Raw genomic sequence first — 21,390 nt, forward strand, 5'->3', positions numbered from 1 at the left:
TTTCTTTATATTTTTGAACTGAACTTTTGACTGGGTGAAATGATTACTAGGTACATATACAAGTCTCATTGTATTAGATTTTAGTCTCAAACATACAAATCTAACTATCGAAAACCCCACAGCATCCCGCGTACTCTCCGCAATGAACAAAGAAGTGGACCCTTGTACGGACTTTTACGAATTCTCCTGCGGTGGTTGGATCAAGAAGAACCCGGTCCCCGAGTGGGCGACCTCCTGGGACCAGTTGTCGAAGCTTCGGGAACAACTGACTACGGATCTAAGGGATCTACTGGAAGCGCAGGATGGACCGAACTCGCCAGAAAGTGTAAAGAAGGCGAAAGCGCTGTATCGGACTTGTATTGATGTTGGTGAGGGATTTTTATGGTTTTCTATTACACTAGTCTATGTTTTAAACTAGAACTTTCTTCATTAGTGATTATATTGAATACTTTTTAATATATTTTATAATTTGCGAGCATATACTTTTCTTGTAAATGCTTTGTGGTGTCAACATTTCGATGAACTTTTTCAATCGTTAAAAAAATAATTTTAAAATTATCAATGGTGATTTGGAACATAAACATATTTTTTTCACTTGTTTCGTTTGTTGGGTATCAAAAATAATTATTTTTATAGGCAATAATTATTTTTAATTGCCACTTCATAAACAAACAACGTTTTGCTATAATCATGTTACACAATATGACAAAATTGACTTTTTGTAATTTATCTATATTCGACAACAGATAAAATGGAATCCCGCGGGATCCAACCGATCCAGGACCTCCTCACCGATCTGGGTCTCCCTCCCAACCCTCCCGCAATAAGCAGCAATATCTCCTGGGAGGAGGTCGCTGGTCGTGCGCGGAGGAAAGTCGGTCTGAGTGTACTGCTCAGTGTGCAAGTGTTGGAGGATGTGAGGAATACCAGCAGGAATCGTGTTGTGGTGAGTATTTCTAAATATGGACAAAATTTGTGGCTTTTAAATTCTTTGCAGCTTTCCGAAGTGGTGGTAAATTCTTATTTTTATTTTTTTTTGTACTTTGACGTTTCAAAAGCGCTTCTAAACGAAGTCTACTTGAATAAATAAATGTTTGAGTTTGAGTTTGACTATACAAATACTATAAAGATCTAATTTGTGTACTTATATTATGAGCAACAGTGTGAGCGAAGCATATTCAAAAAATACGAGTGTTGACTGTTGTAATACTAAAGTTTTTAACTCTTGTAAATATATATCACAAATAAAGTCACTAATCTGTAACATGAAACAACAATAATGCATAAGCTCATAACATTTCGGTATGTGCCAGAACCTTTTAAATATCTCTAAGGCATATTTTTATTCAAGATTTCATATCAGTTTGCACTTTATAGTTGAAGGTTGTGAGGAGAATCGTGATGAAAACACCATTCACGATTTAATATTATTATTTCAATTATATGATAGTAAAATTATAGAAGCGGATTTTATTATGATCAAACTATGCCTTTTGTGGGCTTATTTTGTGTTATTGTTTTGGACTTATTTCGTGAGGTACTTACAAGAATATGCAGTTACTTTACCTATATATATTATTATTGATTCTATTTTCTTTTATTAGCTAGCTTGTATGTAATAAAATGATCTGTATAATGATTTATCGCAATATCTGCAATATTTAGTCACATTGTAAAGTACCTCACTGATATTAATTATAAAATGACGAATTCTACACATTTCCCTCAACACGAAAGTTTATCACTAGTAGTTACGTAATTTTTTATTTAATAATTGTCCTTACGAGCGAAACACAGCAGACACGGGTTCAAAAATCTTTCTCTTCAATTATGATACCATTACATAAATGTCGCATACGTTACGATGTGCGAGATTATTGATATAATATGATAATAATTATAAAAGATAAACGATGAGAATAACTTGGTATTTAAGCTTTATCGTCTATAGAATATTTTTGTTAACAAAATAGGTACTAAACCGCGATCAAATTGTCAGAACTACACCAAAACATGGAACCGCACGGGTGACGAAAGGAAGCTTTCAAATAAAATAAGAGTCTTGATGATAGGTTCATGCAGTTGAAAGTTTAGTTAGTTTATTCAAAACTATAAAAATTCAGTCGAATTCAGAACCTCCTCCTTCTTTGTAGTTGGTTAAATATACAGTGGACGGATGACTATACAATATACATTCCTAACATATTATTAAATTTAACGAAATCAAACAAAAAACCCACATACCAATATGTCTCAAAACATAATCGCATTAGCAATGAAGAGCATTAGAATACTTTATCAGCAGCATCAGGGCAATCGTGAGAGATATCCTTCGTCCCGGCACGCGGACCCAATTGTGTTTATTATAATATTTTATGTATTGAAGATAATTGGTATGTGTTATATTTAATGATACACATATCGATATTCGTATGTGATTATAATATTATGTAGAGGATGTAGGTAGAGCCAATTTTCTTGTTGATAAATTGGATTACGAAATTTTAACAGCATATGTTTTGTTAGAATTCTGTGTTAAAAGATCAAATAAATTAAATAGAAGAGAGCTCAAATAGAATGTTAACTCATTCTCTTTAAATTTATCGAAACATGAAAAAAAAACTTTTTTCAAGCCGTAAGTTTCTTATTTAATATGTTACCTCAAAATATATAGATAAGCTTAGTTAGTATGTACATACCTATATGAAAATTTTCAACACGTAAAAGCGACTGCACATAATTATTTCCTATTGTAGCTAAAAAGCTCAAATTAAAGAAAGAATCCTTAATCATTTAATTTTACATTTAAAAAAAAATGTAAAATTACAGTGTAATTTTACATTCCCGTAAACATACTTCAATTTTAAAAATTTTCTTTCAACGTCAAAATTTTCTACCGTAATTAATTAATATTTAAACTTTTAAATGGTAATCCAAAACTGTTTAATAATAAACAGGTATATCTATTATTCCTAGTTGAGGTGATCGTCGTATCTAAATTGTTTTGTATGTAGGTATGTATTGTTTCTTAATAAACTATTTGTCTGTTTATTTTTATTTAATGTTCCAGATCGAGCAAGTGACGCCCGGCTTCAGCGAGCGCTACCTGCTCCACCCGGAGCAGTTCGCCCACGAGCTGCAGCAGTACCGCACCTACATCAGGGACATGATTGCTGTAGTCGATCCGCAGACTGATGCTGACAAGTTCGCTGATGATATCGTCGGGCTGAGCAAGAGTTTGGCCAGGGTAAGGAATCGTGGGAGGGAAATATGTACACCTTATATGTACACCTTGTACACAACATGTAAACATGTACGTACACATAAATGTACACGTACACGCACATGCACGGATGTCGTACACATACACGTACACATGCACGTATGTCGTACACATACACACAAGGATACGTGCTACATCAGGGACATGATTGCTGTAGTGGATCCGTAGACTGACGTTAAGAAGTTCGTTGATGATTATGGGCATATAACATTTTGTAGAATATTTTAAATACCTATACACTGCCTTCTACACCTGTACACATGATTCACCAATAACTTTATTAGTTACTTAGCTTCACCAAAAAACATATGTGTATCAGATAATGACCCCAATGGAGGTCCGTCGCAGCGGCACGCACTTGTTCCATGATGTGAGCGTCGCGCAGTTCGTGCAGGGCTCCGCTGGCGGACCCGTGCAGTGGACTGAGGTATGTAAATACTATATCTAGATACATTATTGTATTAAGCTATTTACTTGGTATAATTTGTACTCTGTAAGGAGATGTTTCTTGATCCTCCAATTTTATGAACTCGATGATTTGTAGCGAAAACAATTACATGTGGATTTCAAAAATATTTGTCATTAAGAGCCCCAATATTAAACATAATTTTTTAAATAGTTATCTATCTATCTTCAGTTTATGCGCTAAACATGTTTAGCATGTTTTATCTTCTAATTTTCAATTCACCAATTTCGTTTGTAAATCTTAGGTACCTATGACTATCGCAATTTAAAATATTTATGTTACTTAAAACTGCATTACTTTTAACTTTTACCATTTAATCTCTAATCCTTGAATCTCAAAATTTCCTCATCTACTCAATATTTTCATTATCTCTCACCCCTTTCAATATTTCACGTCAAAAAAATATTTATATTATCTTCTAGCACGACTGGGACAAGTACCTTGAAACAGTCTTCAGCAATACGACCGTGGTCCTAGACCAGAATGCGGACCGGCTTATTGTTATGGACCTGCCTTATTTGCAGCGATTGGCTACTTTACTATCGGAAACCGATCCGTTACTTGTTGGTATGTTATTCTTTATACTAGTATTGTAAAATTAAACATACTATTTAGTGCTTGTTAAAAATTTAATGTCATAGAACGCTTCATGTAGTGAAGCGTTTTTCTATTTAAGTGATTATTTCTAAGGACGTTTCATGTTGAGCTTGCTTCTTATTAAAATGTTTATTGTCACTGCATCATTATTTGTATAAAACGCTTCAAATGCAGTAGTTAGATTTTCATTAATTTTATTCTTGTCCAAGACTGTTTTATCCAGCGAAGCGTGCTTAACATTGTGTCTATCACAGAGTGACAGAGCATTGCAAATGCTAAGTTTGTTTAATATTAAATCATTGTCTAACAAACCAAATTGTTATAGAACCTTTCATCTAGCGTGTTTAACATTAATATTTTACAGAACGTTTCATCTGGTGGAGCGTATTCTCCACAGTCTCTCCAATGAGTATCTCCCGTTTCCGCGACCTCGGCTTTGCGTTCAGTCGCTCTGTGTACGGGTTGAGGACTCGGGCTCCAAGATGGAAGACTTGTGCCGCTAATGTTAATGCTAACTTTGGATTGGCGCTGTCGTTGTTGTACGTGGAGCGGCATTTTGATAATGCGTCGCGGATTAAGGTGGGTCGAATAGTTAGCGATTTTTCGCTTAATATTTGTTCGGTTGTGCAAGCGTGCTTACGTTTAAAGTAACGTTTTCTCATACATATTGATTATTGACTGCATTATTAGCATGGTTTGTGCGAAACGCGCGAATCTAGATAATATTTAAACATTAAACATATAGATTTGAAAAAAAAATGTTTACTTTGTGGAATTGTTTTTTTTTTCTCTAAATCAATCAAATAACATACCTGGAAAAACAATAAATTCCATTATCATGTAGTATATGTTAACAATAAACAATATTTTGTTCTCTATAAATGTATATTTCCTCTAGTTTTCCTCTGCCTTGGAAGTTATTCCTATACAATCTCCAACTAAATAAATATTAAATTATCCTCCAGGCACTAGAGATGGTATCAGATGTACGCGCCGCGTTCGCGGAAAGCGTGTCCCAACTCACTTGGATGGACGACACCACACGAGCACGTACGTTACGTAAACTACAGGCGATACGGAACTTCGTGGGCTTCCCTGAGTGGCTGCTCAATACTACAAGATTGGACGTACATTATAAACATGTGAGTGGCCACATACATGCTTGGAAACATGCATGCGCACACACATGTTACAAACTACGTACGCACGCACGCATGTAAATAATACACGGACTCACGTGCACACGTTTAGGCAAATAGCAGGCAATACGGTTCGTGGGCTTCCCGTAGGTGTACTTATACATACACACTCAAACACACCTGCTCAGTGCGCACGCACACATGTAAGTATTCACATACATGTACGTTCGCTTCTCAGCACATATTATGTAGGCACGTACACATGTATCTAGACACGCGGCAGCGTGTCAAGCCGAGTTCAAGCGAAGAGAACTGGCGAGCAGCAGCCGTGTGTATATTTACACGAACCATTTCGAGCCACTTTTCACCCCCTTATAACTCGAAAACTATTTAAGTTAAATAAACCAAATTTGGTACATATCAAGAGGACCTCAAGATAAACAAGAAACTTAAATTTCATAAATACAGATTAAACAGTTGCGTAGATATTAATATCCAAAAATCGCAATTTTTAAGACTGACTGACTTATAGATATATATACAAAACCTAACCCACTTCCAGATGACCTAGAAAGTTCAAATTTTGTAATCAACTAGTTAATAGTGAGTGTACAAAGGAAAAAATCAGAAAATACTGAATTTATCTGTATTTAATTTTTTTTTCAATGACATAAATTTTGTTTGTATGGAAAAATGGAAAAGTTTAAAAAAATAGAAAATATTATATTCACCTTACTAGTCTTAAAGAATAGATCAAAACTAATCAGTGGCCGAAAAAAATTTTGAAATCCATCAATAAATGACTGAGATATAGATTATTGAAGTTTACATATTTTAGCGCGAAACATCTGTAGATTCGATGCGCCTCTGACATCACACTCACTCGCACTATAGCCCGGTCAATTTAAACCAAAAAATGAGGGTACTACTACATAAAGTCCCAACAGGCTGAATTTCTGTGAAGTTGTTGAAAACATAATTATAAACAATGTCTAAAAGTTCCCCATCATTCCACTGTAAGCTAAAAATTTTATTCACGGTCAAAGGTCAAAAAAATGAGTTTTTCGCGATTTTCAGCAAAACGGTAAGTTTTATCATAAAGTACTTCAGGCAAAGATTGTAGATCATAAAATTGTCTATAAAAAATGTATCAATACTTTTTTTCTTACGTTATTATAATATATACGTTACTATAATATTATATACGTTATTATACGTTATTATAATATATTATAATATTGTTGACCATGCATATTATGACGATAACAACTTTTATAACTTTTTGAATCGTTATATCTCAGAAACGGTGGCTCGTAAGAAAAAAAGTATTGATACATTTTGTTTGTTATAGATAATTTTATGATCTACAATCTTTGCCTGAGGTACTTTATGATAAAACTTACCGTTTTGCTGAAAATCGCGAAAAACTCATTTTTTTGACCTTTGACCGTGAATAAAATTTTTAGCTTACAGTGGAATGATGGGGAACTTTTAGACATTGTTTATAATTATGTTTTCAACAACTTCACAGAAATTCAGCCTGTTGGGACTTTATGTAGCACCGAATGTTTAAATTGACCGGGCTACTAGTATCGCTAGGGCGGATTACTTCGATTGCATGATTTCTTTATTCAAAACTGTTATTAAACGTAAAATAAAAGAAAATTGTAATAAAAATATTGCTCATACAGTTAGAAATCTAATATCTAATATAATAATTTTACATATTCACATTTATTTATTCTTTATTTATGAGTGTTTAGTTTAGTTTTAATTTCAGTGTAATGGAAGAAGGCTTCGTCGAAGGTAGAAATGATTTAATTTGCGTAATATTAATATAAGTGAAACATCTTTAGGCGCGTTTAGAGTAAAATTTCAAGATCGCGTCATAGCAATACCGTAACGTCATGGAGTAAGGCGACGATTCTTCTACAACGGTCTTTGCATCTTGGTAATAGTGTGTGTACAAATTCACGCTGGATGTTTAGAAAATCATGTAATCTTTTAAACAGAAAACGAGTCTAACTCAGCCCCCGGAATCATAGACACAATAGAAAATCATTGTGTCGTGGCCCGATCGGGCCGCTCGGGGCTCAATGGGTTAAAAAAATGCAGATAATGACGGGGCAATGTGCGCTGACATTCATAATATACAAGAAAATATAGAAAATAATACTAAACAAACCATACAGAGAAACCGCAAGAAAAAATAATAAAAATCGTATATAAAAAGTATTATATTCATAAAGTAAATCAAATTTGCAGAGTAATTTTCTGTACAAAAAGTAATGATATCCCACCAAAAACATAAATGTAAAAATTGGAGCCGAGTTCAATCATTGACTTAATTTGCCAAAAAAAGAAATGAGATCTAAATGTGTGCCAAGTTCTGCAGACAGTCCAGAAATTTATTTACAAGGATGTATTAAGTTCTTAGGTTGACTGAAAACTCAATTGTTTTATTTTCCCTTAGAGAACAATGTTTATTCCAAAATATAACTTTTTTAATTTGAATAATATAATTATTTTCACAAAGCAAACAACTAATGACCTATTGAACCCCATAATTTGATGAGGCTAGTTTTACATACTGTTTATATTTTGTGAGGATTAAGTGTTGACAGACAATCTAGCCCTAAGCTAGATTTAAACTAGTTTATAAGACAACAGCTAAGCAGTCAAAATATTCAAGGCTTAGCTAGCAAATTATTAGAAATAGAATTATTTTTAAATCATAATAGAATTAAAATATTTTGTGTAACAGAACATTGGCTTAAACAATGTCAGTTGTTAATAAATATTGATAATTATAAATTAAAAAGTATATACTTTAGGACAAACGCTATTCATGGAGGTTCTCTTATTTTTGTACACAATAGTTTAAAATGCAAGGAACGAACTGACATTGTTAGCCTTTCTGTAGAACGCACCATTGAACTGTCCTGTGTTGAACTTGAGCGTTACATTATTGTTTGCGTTTATAGGCCTCCTTCCAGTGACTATAATATGTTTGAGACAGTCATGGAAGAAATATTAAAGCGTTTGAGCAGAAGTGAAAAGAAGGTTATAGTATGTGGAGACTTTAATATTGATTTACTTTCACACACACAAATGGCAACACGAATAGTTAATTTATTTCAATCATTTAATTTACATAAACTTTTTGATGAACCCACACGAATTACACCAAGTTCTGCAACTTGTATTGATAATGTTTACTGTGATTGTAACTTTTTAGAAAAAAATATTCTCAATACACTGACTTCGGATCACTGTGGCCAGAAAGTAGTTTTTGAATGGGATTGCATACCTACATTTAAAAGAATTAATGTTAGGCCTATAACTAAAAAAGGCATTCATAAATTTAGAGATAATATTAATAATAAATTGCCTGGCCTGAATGATCAATCCTTTCATACTAATCCTTGTGAAATGTTTACAAATCTTTTTAATTTAATTCATAATGAGTTTGAAAAAATCTTTAAAGTTAAATCTTTAAGTATTACCAAGGATTTACCATTTAGCCAATGGGCAACACCTAGTATACACAGATGCAGGAACGTTTTATATGAGTTATATGGCATGAAGCAATATAACAAAGACTTGGCATTTCTTAGTTATGTTAGAAATTATTCAAAAACTTTTAAAAAAGTTTGTTTCACTGCCAAGTGCTTGTATGTCAGAGATAAAATACGCAACTCTGATAACAAAGTTAAAACGGTTTGGGCAATTATTAATGGTGAAATGGGCAAAAGCCAATCAAATAGTACCATAAAACTAGTTAATGCTGGTAGGGTCATTGACAAAAGTGCTGATGTTGCGCTTGCTTTTGAAGATTTTTTTAGTAGTGTCCCTGCTAGTATTACCGAAAAATTAAATTCGTCATCAGCGCTTGCGGAGTCCTACTTGAGGGACCATGTTGCTGAGTGTAATGTATTATTTGAATTGCGACATGTGACTGCAGAGGAAATTGTTAAAACTTTTAAAACATTAAACTTAAAAAAAACATGTGATCTCTGGGGAATGTCTGTAAATCTAGTAAATAATATTATAGAAAACATTGCCAACCACTTAGCGTTTATATTTAATCAATGTTGTGACTGTGGTATATTCCCTGATTTATTAAAGTTAAGTAAAGTTATTCCTTTATTTAAAAGTGGTGACCAAGAAGACTGTAATAACTATAGGCCAATTTCCATTTTACCAACTTTGAGCAAAGTCTTCGAGAAATTAATTTTAAACCAATTATATAGTCATTTTGTATCAAATGGTTTACTGCACGCCAAACAGTTTGGTTTCACAAAGGGGCGCTCTACCACTGATGCTGGAATAGCTCTTTTGTCACATATATATAAAGCATGGGAAAATTCAAAGAATGCTTTGGGGATATTCTGCGACCTTTCTAAGGCTTTTGACTGTGTAGAACATACCACTCTATTACGGAAACTAAATTTTTATGGTATTAAAGGTTTATCTCAGGACCTCATAGCTTCATATCTTCAGAACAGGGTACAAACCGTTGTTGTTAATGGAGAGAAATCTCGCGGTGCGCCGATTAACATAGGTGTTCCGCAGGGATCTATCTTAGGACCGTTTTTGTTCTTAGTATATATTAATGACCTACCTTATTATTTGCAGGATATGTGTGAAATAGTACTGTTTGCAGATGATACCTCATTAATATTTAATGTGGATAGACATGACACAAATGTTGACGAAGTAAACTCTGCTCTTTTACGCATATCCAAATGGTTCACTGCTAATAATTTATTATTAAATGCAAAAAAAACAAATTGTGTTGAATTTATCCTTCCAAATGTAAAAAAGGTGAAAAGGGATATTATTTTAAACGGGGAGGTATTATACCCTGTGGATTCTACTGTTTTTCTTGGTTTGACACTAGATGAGAAGCTACAATGGGGGGCCCATGTTGCCACCACCGCTGCTAAGCTTAGTTCAGCTGCATATGCAGTTCGAAGAATAAGGCATCTCACCGATGAAGACACGGCTAGATTGGTTTATTTTAGCTACTTTCATAGCATTATGTCCTATGGAATTCAGAAAAGAGCCATACGCTCTATATATAATTTACGTGCTAGGGACTCACTAAGACATCTCTTTAAGAATACTGGTTTTCCTCACAGTAACATCACAGTATATATTTAATAATATTTTATATGTACACAAAAACGCAGACTTACACACAAGAGTAGGAGATAGACACCGTTATGGCACAAGGAACCGAAATAAAATTGAAATGCCATTTTACCGGTTAGCTAAAGTTAAAAATTCATTTATGGGCCAAGGTATACTTTTTTACAACAGAATTCCTCATAGTATTAAAGAGTTTAGTAGTGCTAAATTTAAAAATTATGTAAAAAACGTATTAGTTCAGAGAGCCTATTACAGCATTAAGGAATATATGGAAGATAAAAACCCATGGAGGGTTGTCGCGTAAAAACCACAGGACAGTTCTTTGGCATATTATGATATATACGTACAGTTACTTACATATTTTGTAAAATTAAATTGTAATACTGAAATGATTTAAAAGAGCAACTATGGAGTTTCTTGCCGATTCTTCTCCATAGATACTGCTTTCCGAATCGGTGGTAAATGTTAAAAATATGTATTGACGTTTCAAAAGTGCTTCTCGAAGAAGTCTAATTGAATAAATAAATGTTTGAGTTTGAGTTTGAGGTTCTAAAAACTAGCCTCATCAAATTATGGGGTTCAATAGGTCATTAGTTGTTTGCTTTGTGAAAATAATTATATTATTCAAATTAAAAAAGTTATATTTTGGAATAAACATTGTTCTCTAAGGGAAAATAAAACAATTGAGTTTTCAGTCAACCTAAGAACTTAATACATCCTTGTAAATAAATTTCTGGACTGTCTGCAGAACTTGGCACACATTTAGATCTCATTTCTTTTTTTGGCAAATTAAGTCAATGATTGAACTCGGCTCCAATTTTTACATTTATGTTTTTGGTGGGATGTACAAGTGTACGTACGCGCACATTCACAATCGTAATATCAAAATGTCTACGTAGCTTTATGTGCACGCCTATTATATCAAAATATATTGATATTAATCGAAAAAATTTAACTGTATGTACACAGAGTACTTAATAAGCAAATAGTATAATAATTATGCATTCTATACTTGAATCAAACCGAACACTAAACATCCTGAACTGAAAGCTTATTGTACATAAAACTGATATTATGATTTTAACCATGACTAAATTTCATATTTCATTACAGGCTGAAGTCGTAGAAGGCAACCTGTTCGAGACCTTCTTGAAGCTAACGCAGGCGGCCGTCAAGAAATCATTCGAATCTTTACGAGTGAAGCCTGACAGAAACAGGTACTTTTTCTTTTCTTTCTTAATCATAATTTAAATCTATCCAAATTCTATCTTTTCCCCTAAAATGTTTTTATAATAATTTTTAGATGGGTAGCAACGGCGACAACAGTAAACGCATTCTACTCAGCGACACTCAACTCAGTCAGTAAGTAGTTTGAGTTAGTAGTATTTTGGAGTATTTAAAAACTAAGTGATATAAAAATAATTATCCAATTTCAGTAGGTACTTTCCTGCATTTAATTTTATGTAAGTAGAAATTAAAGGGTTTATTAAATTGTTTTTTTCCTTTTCAGCATTCCCTGCTGGTATCCTACAGCCACCCTTCTATGGAAATGGCATTGAGTAAGTAATATTAGTAACAATTGTTTGCCATGAAAAAATACAATTTTTAAATAGGTACCTAGAGATTAATATTGTTTTGATATTTTAGGGCAATAAACTATGGATCGATTGGTGCAATAATGGGACATGAAGTAACGCATGGATTTGACGATCAAGGTAAATTATTTATAAGGTGTATAACTTTTATAATTTATCTTACACACACGTAAACAAGAACGCGGGTATGTTTATGTGTATGAGTGTTTGTACGTACATGCGTGTATATAGCCGCGTATATGCGAGTGCGTACATGCATGGATATATCCGCGTATATGTGAGTGCGTACAAGTGTTTATGCATCCATGTATATGCGTATATGAACGTGCATATAATATGTATCCATGTATATGTGTTGGCGCGTGCTTGTGTGTATTCGTATGTGTGTAGATATATACCTGTGTGTTTTTAGTATTGTATATGCGTGAGTGAATGTATGTGTGTATCGATGTATTATGTATGTGTGTGTACATAACACTTGTACTGCGTCAGGGCGTCGCTACGACGAGGAGGGCAACCTGAAGCAGTGGTGGTCGGCGGGCACGCTGGAGCAGTACCACGGGCGCGTGCAGTGCATCGTGCAGCAGTACAGCCGCTACCACATGCAGCAGCTGCCCAACTATACGGTAAATATATGTACATATTATATGTAGTTTGCCAATTTGTTATGTTACAATTTGTTTTTAAGGCTGCAGTCTAGCAAAATTGCGTTTTCAACAAGTTATTTGACAATTTTTTCCCGGCTATTGAAATGATAAACTGATTTTTTTTTCTTGTTTATCAATTAGTGTTATATACGCAATGCGCATGAATTTTTTCACATTTATAAAGTTACTTTATGTTACCTTAATCAGGCCTTCAAGATAAGTCTCTTTCCCCCAAAGACATTTCGAGCTAAGTTTGTGCACTCACTACGTTGCAACCGATTACAATTTATACAATTTGATCAGCGCATTATTATCCTTATATAGTCGTTATTAAAATCTGCTGAATACAATTGCCGAAAAACTTATGATTTTCCTAATTAGAACGTTATAAATTCATTAAATTTCCCATTTTTTGCCTTACAAAAACTATTGATAAATACTGCTAAAAGTTATTTTTTCCATTAATTTATTCGAGTTGAATGAGTATTAAACCTTTAAAAAAATTTTTTTTGAATTTTGATAATTCTTCAAATATTAAAAAAATATTTAAAATAAGTAGGAAAAATCCTAGCGAATTTCTTTAGTCGCGCTCCTTGGGCCGGAGCGTTCTGACGTGTGCTCTACGCTCGATTTTCCTTCATACCGAAGTGAAAGTTGCTCTACTTCATTAAATTTAATATTTTTGTTAATTGATTATTTTTATCTTAGTTTTGTGCAAATATTCGTATTTTTAAACATTTGATTTCGATATGGAAAATAAACGAAAAAAATATGCGTGTAACTACTAGAAAAAAAATTATCTTCGAACATAAAGTTAATGAAACCAAAGGTGATTGGCAAAAATTTCGTTATTTTACGGGGTGTCAGTAAAGGGATGTATATTTCTTTAAAACTAAAGTAAGCTCATAAATTTTCTTATAATATAATTTTTTTTTGAAGTTCCAAAAATGTTTATTTTTCGTTTGAGAAATACGAAACATAATATAAACTTGTATTGAGAACTTGAACTTGGGACATACGGGAAAAATGATTTGTTTACTCCAAAATTCCAAATATGTCGAGGTGTTTTAATTTTTTCTTCTAGTCATTTTGAACGTAGCGGCATGTTATTTGATTATTAATTTTGTAACTTAAATACAGGATGTTGGTTTTATATTCTGATTTTACAGACGCGCTGACAAATTTAGTCTACCATTTCTAGTTTAGACCTCTAAGTACCAATATTAAAACGAATGGATTATCATCACATCATCAAAACTCAGATGTAATGGAAGATCACAATAACATAGAAAATTCAATAGGTGTTGAGAACTAAACAAACACAAGTAACAGAGACGCGAAGAATAAAAAAAGAGGACGAAAACGATAATTCGTTGATGCTTTCCCTTTTCGACGTATTGTTAGGGTACATCACCAATCTGCAAAAAATAAAACTGATGATTCCCAATTGCTGATTAAAAATGAAAAACAAATAATCGACAACAGTGGTGAAAATTTGCTGATCACAATGAAACATCCTTCAGTGGTAGCAGATTTACTCATTTAAAATGTAAAGGAGAGGAGGACAGGAAAACATTATGAATGTGGATGGTGGATTGTATACAGGGTGTAATCGATAAGTATATGCAGGCGATTATGACGTTATTATTGCAGGTATCAAAAAACTTAAAACTGATATCGAAATTACTTTACCTAATGAGCAAAATGACAATTATAACTTTTTAAAAGTATAACGAGGAATATCTAAAAAAATTACTTTATACATTCCCATATCAAGAAGGGAAAATGGGACTAGTAAGTAGAAGTTAAATGTCTAATTCCAGCCAAATACATGAATGCGGAAGATGCGGTTAAAAATAAAAAATTTAATATTTGAAATACAATGCAAAAAAATAACACTTTTGTCATAGATAAGAAACATGACTATTTTTTCCAAATTCAGGGACAACTAAACGTTGCAGAAGCAGAAGCCTGCTTATTTGCTGTTTGGACTGGAGTGAATCATAATCGTCTAATATTAATTTAGTGAGAAACGTCTTCCCAGTTCAAAATGGAGAAATAAACCATCCACGCGAACACCGACATCCACGCGGACGGAGTCGCGGGCGGAAGCTAGTCAAAAATAAATATCTTTTGTTTTCATTTGCGCATTTTTCTATTTTATAATTTTTTACACAAACATTACATTTTTTTTTATGATATACAAAATTTGATAGAACGTATTCGCAAATTTTTTGTACTGATAAAAAGAATCACCCGGTGTAATTTTCACGAAAATTGTTTCAAATTATCATTTTAGGTACTTATTACGAATATTAAATTATGCATACGAATGATTTAATTTTTAAAAATTAAGTGGAGCAACTTTCCCTTAGTACATTTGTATTATTTACATATAGGATGACAGGATGCATTTGTTTGCACTACTAGACCAAACCCTTAAGTGAAACTTCTTTAGGCGCGTTGAGAGTAAAATTACACGGTTGCGTCTTGGCAATACTGTCACGTCATGGAGTATGACGACAATTTTGGTATCTTTAAATCCCACCAAAGAAGTTTCACTTCTGACATGTGTGCTTGGCACACACGCTGTTTATTGTAATAAAAATCGAAATAATAGTGGAACTATAGTTTGACCGCAGTGGCTGTAGGGCTGTATAGGTATGTGTGCGGCGAGGCGGTTCCGTTTTTTTCTAACTTTTAACTCGTGCTCTTTATTATCCGGTTCTCGCCTCACCGCACATACCCAGGGCGCGGTCAATCTATAGTGAATTATGTGTTTTAAGCTATTGCATAGCTTCTATCGCGGGCTTTGAGCGCGAGGACCGAATCCAGAAATTCCGTAACGAAAAAACCTCACGCTCCCCACTCCGACGGGCGGAGGTGTGGCTTGAAGGCATAGCATGCAATAGCGCAACCGCGGCAGGCCCCGAGTGCCACACGTCTTTTTTTAATCTTAATTATCATATTGTTCAGGTGCACGGGTTCAACACGCAGGGCGAGAACATAGCAGATAACGGCGGGTTACGGGCTGCACTGCACGCGTACCGCATCCACCAGCGTCGTACCGCACGCCCCGCGCCGAGACTGCCCGGCCTGCCGCAGTATACACCCGAGCAGCTGTTCTTCTTGGGTTTTGCGCAGGTATACATGGAGCAATTATTGCTCTTCCTGGGTTTTGCTCTGGTGTGACCGTAGATAGACACAGGCTAGGGTCATTGTTGGCCCTGGGTTTTGCACAGGTATGATAGCAAACAGACATGCCGGAGGAACTTTTCTTCTTGGGATTTGCGCAGGTGTGGCCCGCTAGGGTAATTATCGATGTCCCTAAAGTTTGCACAGGTATGATAGCAGACAGAGTACATACCGGAGCCACAGGCCACAGCTGTTCTTCTTGGAATTTGCGCAGATATAACAGCAGGCACTATGGAGTAACGGGTATTGAGTTTTGCACAGGTTTAGATGGATTTGTCCGCCTGGGTTTTACATAGATATGAAAAATTGAAATGAAAAAATTTTTGTTGAAAAGAGGTTTTAAAATACTACGCATCCTCGCACATCTCTGGTGGAAAAGCACCCTAAAACTTTGGTTGAAATTAAAAATATCATAAGTTTCAATAAATTGCTATTTTGACTTCGGCATATGCTGACGACGCTGTTTATAAACGGCTTACCTAATTAATATACAATTATAATTTGCCTTTGACATATTTTATACTACATTCTTCTACTAAATATGCATAACAAATATATTTCAGATATGGTGCGGAAATTCAACAGTAGGCGCTCTCAAGTCGAACCTAGTAGAAGGAGTACACAGCCCGAACAAGATCCGAGTGATTGGAACTCTCAGTAACACAAAGGAGTTTTCAGACGCGTGGCAATGCAAGCCCGGCTCGCCAATGAACCCGGAACATAAGTGCGTTCTGTGGTAACGAAATAACTATTAACATGTAAATAAATAAGTGATACCTACTGCCTATTGACTTACTCGAGAGTGTAAAAAATTGAGTCACTGACGTAAAATACAGTTTTTTTTATATTGACACTAAAATGAAATAGCTAACGTGAGATCTATGAGATGATCTCGAGTCCAAATTGAAAATAACAATTTGTAACGTAAAAGATATTTGTTACGTTACAAATTGAAATTACTTCAGCACACTGTTTACAAAAAATTTCAACAAAAGCTGGACATTTTTCTTTAATATTTTTTTACTCAAATTAATTCAACTGAAACGTGACTATAAATTGTTAAGATGTTGCTGAGCAATGACAATAGTTTATAAGTTCTTGATTAGGTTATTAATTAATTGACCAGTTAATTTATGTTACCATCTGAAGCGTATTATATCATGAAGACTGTGAAGAAAATAGTAACCAATTTGCTAAGTTCTAAAAATTCTAAGTATTTTACTCTTACTCCATTTATAGAAGAAAATTTTTAGGAGAAAAAGTTATAAGTCCACTCGACAAATTGTTAAATATGTCGAGTGGACAGTGGTGTCGTTAAGTATGTACAAGTGACTTGGACTTGGACTACAATATTAATGTTATTTATAATTCCTAGAAAATTTACTAACTTATGGACCACCAGTGATTCTTTATAGTTACCATGATAATGTGAAAAATTTTGTACATAGAATAAGTATTGACTGTTAGAATAGTATTTATAGGTAAGCGTGTAAAAAGCTGTGAATTTATAATCCGTCCGTAAGATAATTTTAATAATAAATAAGTTACCAAATAATTATGATGTATCCATGCATTTTATTTAGTACCAATTGTTAATGGCATTAATTAAATAAAACGTGAGATTATTCAGTTAAGTTAGACTTAATTTAAAATGAAATAAAAGATATTTTTAATACAAAGTACATTTTATTTCTTTCTAAAATATTGGAACTTGTATACAGGTGCTGACACTGGTGTGCCTCGTTGTACTTTCTTAGGTTTCATGATCTTGGCGTCATGTAGCTGTCGCTTTAACTCCATCTTCTGTTGTGTGACCATCAACAGTTTTTCCCTCTCAATCCTCTTTGACAGCTCTTTGTATGTATTTTCTTTTGCCTTCTTTGCAGACAAAAGAGTCTAAAATAGATGTTTTATAAATCAGGCACTCAGAATTCAAAATGCTATTTATTGTGAGACCCATTACTTTAACAACAAAATTTTTTTAGTCAAATCTTTCTTAACAGTCTACTTAGATCAATTTAAAATTGAAAAAATCTTAAATTTAAAGCCTTTTTTTCAACTACTTACTGCTACTAGTAATTTTCTAAAAACAATACAGTTCTCATAAATATATAATTTATGAAATTTACTTCATATAAGTTACAACTAACCAACCACTTTTACAACTTACAACCAACTTTTTCTCTTTACAATTTATTATTTACAACAACTAATATTACTCACTTGTTCATCAATTTCTGGCAGCTTCAACTTATCCAATTCAGACAACCGAGGTCGATTGGACTTCCTATTGATAAGAGAAGGGTGTGTGTCCAAACGTTTAGCAATGTCAAATTCTTTCTCTTCTCCCTCATCTACAAAAAATGTGTGAGTGTTCGGTGTTGCGTCTGCTATGTCTGTCATATGTAGCTCCGACTGGAAAATTATAACTATGAAGTTTTAATAGATTCTATAACAGAACATACAAAAATCTTATATTTTCATACACATAACAAAAGCTTTGTCTTATATACTATTACTTTATTTCTCTCTTAAAATCTTAAAAATTGAGCATAAAATATTAGAAATTTTTCACTAAAAATGTCTTCAATTTAAAGGGTCTTTAAAATTAGTAAAATTATTTGAGATAGATTTCAAAGACAATACCTGCAACCTCTGGATCCTGCGGCCCTCAATGGTACGCTTCATGTTAATGTACTTAATATCTTGTGTCTGCATCAACTTGATCTGCTCCACTGAATGTTCATTTTCTTTTTTAACCTCATGATGAACCTGGAGATTTAATTATATTTTTATTAAAATTATTTTTAAATAGTTTTTTTATGGTCAAATATTTATAAAATATAAAGTGTCGCCTTTGGCGCCTTTGGCGACCAGCCTCAGCCACTCCGGCTCGCTTGACTCTGCCTGCTCCTCAGCACACGCGGGCGCCACGCTCCTCCGCGCCTCCGACTTTTTTAATACACTCTAGTGTATGACAGACAAGTACCACGTGGATTCGGGGTGGACAGATTCGGTTCCGTTACTAAGAATTTGTGTGCAATATACATATAATATTTTTTTTTTAATAATTATTTATTCAAATTTTGTATACATGTTTGATACAATTTACAAGGGTAATGACAAATGGACAAATCTGAATCATCTCAGATTTGCTGATGATATAATACTCATATCAGATAACCCTGGAAACCTTCAAACCATGCTTCTTCAACTGGCACAAGAAAGCAAAAAAGTGGGACTATCGATTAACTATGAAAAAACCAAAATCATAGCAAATAGAGCGCGAACCCCAATTAAAATAGAAGATAAGTTAATCGAATATGTCAATTCTTATATTTATTTAGGTCAAATAATAGCTTTCAGCGACCAAATGGAACATGAAATTGAGAGACGGGTTGCCCATTCTTGGAAGAGATACTGGTCGCTGAAAGAAATATTTAAAAATACACAATACAATATCACAATCAAAAGAAGACTATTCAATACCTGCATTTTGCCAATACTCACCTATGGTTGCCAAACTTGGGCTAAAACAAAAAAACATGACACAAAATTGGTAACATGCCAACGAGCTATGGAGAGGAGCATACTAGGTTATACAAAAAAAACATAGAAAAAGAGCTTTAGATATAAGAAAAATAACAAAAATAGAAGATGTTGTAAAAAAGACAAGGATTCTTAAATGGAGGTGGGTAGGGCATATGCTCAGAGAAAAGGGAAACCGATGGACAAGGGTCATTACTGAATGGACTCCCAGAGCAGATGCTAAAAGGAAAAGAGGAAGACAAAGAAAAAGGTGGTCAGATGAGATAAGGAGAGTGGCGGGGCCGCTATGGCTACGGAAGGCGAAAGAACGTGGCGAGTGAAAGAAGTTGGAAGAGGCCTTTGTGTCACAAGGACACGCCAGCACCCACATATAAATTTAATTTTAGTTTTAAGTAAAAATGTAACCTGTAATATTGGCAATAAAGGCTATAAATAACAAGGGTAATGAATGAATCCATTTTATTTTTTTCCGCCCAGCGTCTCCACATATTATATTCTTTTATAATATCATCGAATTTTGGGTGGTTTTAGTTATCTGTTTAAAAAATCTTTTTACAACACACCACTGGGACTCAATTCTTTGAGTATGAACTATGAGTTCCATCAGGGAACAAATGGGTTGTCTGGGTCTGAGTGATTAACTTTTTTATGAACATACCAAAGTTGCCCCAATCATATACCTACTACTCGCCAATAATCCTTATGAATTGTTGTCCCTCAGCAACATGCTTTTGAATGAACTATGAAGGAACTATGGTTTTGAATGTACGTTCTTTCAAACACAATTCTTGTAGTTTTGTCAATGTAACTCAAACAATTTTGAACATAACCTCAAAGATTAAAATTAAGATTTCTCTGTAATTACACGTTTCCGCACGAAAAGCCAAAAGAAAGTTTCAGGGCATTATTATCGATCGGAAAAAATTAAAATCACGCCGAAATTCGTGCCGCAAATTACTAAAGTCAACCCTAAAAATGTTTAAAGGACTTAATAAACAACTTACCCCATCCTTCACTCTAGAATTAATCATGTGAAAATAAAATTCATCCGGATTCTTATCAAGCGCCCTTTTGCGGATGACTTTAAGGGTTTCGCCCTTTTTATGGTAGTCATCGGCACGTTTCTTGTAATCTTTCTTTTTCTCAAGTAAGCCCAAATGTTTTCGTTCAGCGGGTTGATGCCTTTCTCTGTGGGTTTTTTGGTTAGCTTTAGCGGCTTTCTTCCACGACGACATTTTCAGATATTTTTTAAATTACTCTTGGTTTAAATTTAGATACTTATATATTATAACTCAATAGCAGACATCAATTTCTTCTCAAATCATTTAAAAAATATTTATTCCAAATAATTTTCACGTGTTCTCCGTGCAATGTTGATTGACGATTGTAATTGTCTGTGATTGTTGTCGTCGAACTGTCACTGTCAGGCGTCAAATGTCGTAGTGTCATCTGTCACATGCCAGCATTGTTCGATGTTGTTGTATCGATCTCTAATCTATGGCAGTATTGGTGTTGTTCTCGGTGCTAAATAATTCTTATCTTCTGATCTTCTGATGTATTAAAAAAAAACATTACTTGAAGTCATAGCTTGAAGTACATAAAAAATAATGAATACCGGCAGGTATTATTACTTATTTTACATCAGACTGCTTGTAATAGTTTTTAGCTTAATAACCTGCATTTTATTACGAGTAATCCACTTTCCGCTCAAATAAAATTATTACAAACTCATTAAAACATCAATTTGTACGTCTACATAATATTT

At 33.9% G+C, this 21,390-nt stretch overlaps 2 protein-coding genes across 3 annotated transcripts in view; one reads left to right on the forward strand and one right to left on the reverse strand.

The window, feature by feature from the left end:
- LOC123691695 (neprilysin-4-like) overlaps positions 1-17,749 on the forward strand; it is a 56,355-nt gene extending 38,606 nt beyond the window's left edge. Inside the window, exons 4-17 of one of the 2 annotated variants that reach the window (XM_045636220.1) lie at positions 123-368; positions 747-946; positions 3,071-3,247; positions 3,603-3,710; positions 4,172-4,316; positions 4,711-4,925; positions 5,312-5,488; positions 11,753-11,856; positions 11,943-12,001; positions 12,150-12,198; positions 12,287-12,354; positions 12,727-12,860; positions 15,858-16,025; positions 16,640-17,749. In XM_045636220.1, the coding sequence (XP_045492176.1) occupies positions 123-368; positions 747-946; positions 3,071-3,247; positions 3,603-3,710; positions 4,172-4,316; positions 4,711-4,925; positions 5,312-5,488; positions 11,753-11,856; positions 11,943-12,001; positions 12,150-12,198; positions 12,287-12,354; positions 12,727-12,860; positions 15,858-16,025; positions 16,640-16,816 (2,027 nt within the window). In that variant the 3' untranslated portion in view covers positions 16,817-17,749. Of the gene's footprint in view, positions 1-122; positions 369-746; positions 947-3,070; positions 3,248-3,602; positions 3,711-4,171; positions 4,317-4,710; positions 4,926-5,311; positions 5,489-11,752; positions 11,857-11,942; positions 12,002-12,149; positions 12,199-12,286; positions 12,355-12,726; positions 12,861-15,857 lie in introns of both variants that reach the window. The other variant, XM_045636219.1, reaches the window with a different exon arrangement.
- LOC123691697 (probable U3 small nucleolar RNA-associated protein 11) lies at positions 17,743-21,027 on the reverse strand. Its single transcript, XM_045636222.1, has 4 exons — positions 20,630-21,027; positions 18,723-18,848; positions 18,300-18,491; positions 17,743-17,972 (listed from the first exon to the last, which is right to left on the reverse strand). Exons 1-4 carry the CDS (start codon positions 20,858-20,860, stop codon positions 17,763-17,765), a joined length of 759 nt encoding a protein of 252 aa, XP_045492178.1. The 5' UTR covers positions 20,861-21,027; the 3' UTR covers positions 17,743-17,762.
- Positions 21,028-21,390: the final 363 nt, after the last annotated feature.

This window comes from Colias croceus, chromosome 5 (assembly GCF_905220415.1).
Source record: "Colias croceus chromosome 5, ilColCroc2.1".
NCBI classification, from domain to species: Eukaryota; Metazoa; Arthropoda; class Insecta; order Lepidoptera; family Pieridae; genus Colias; species Colias croceus.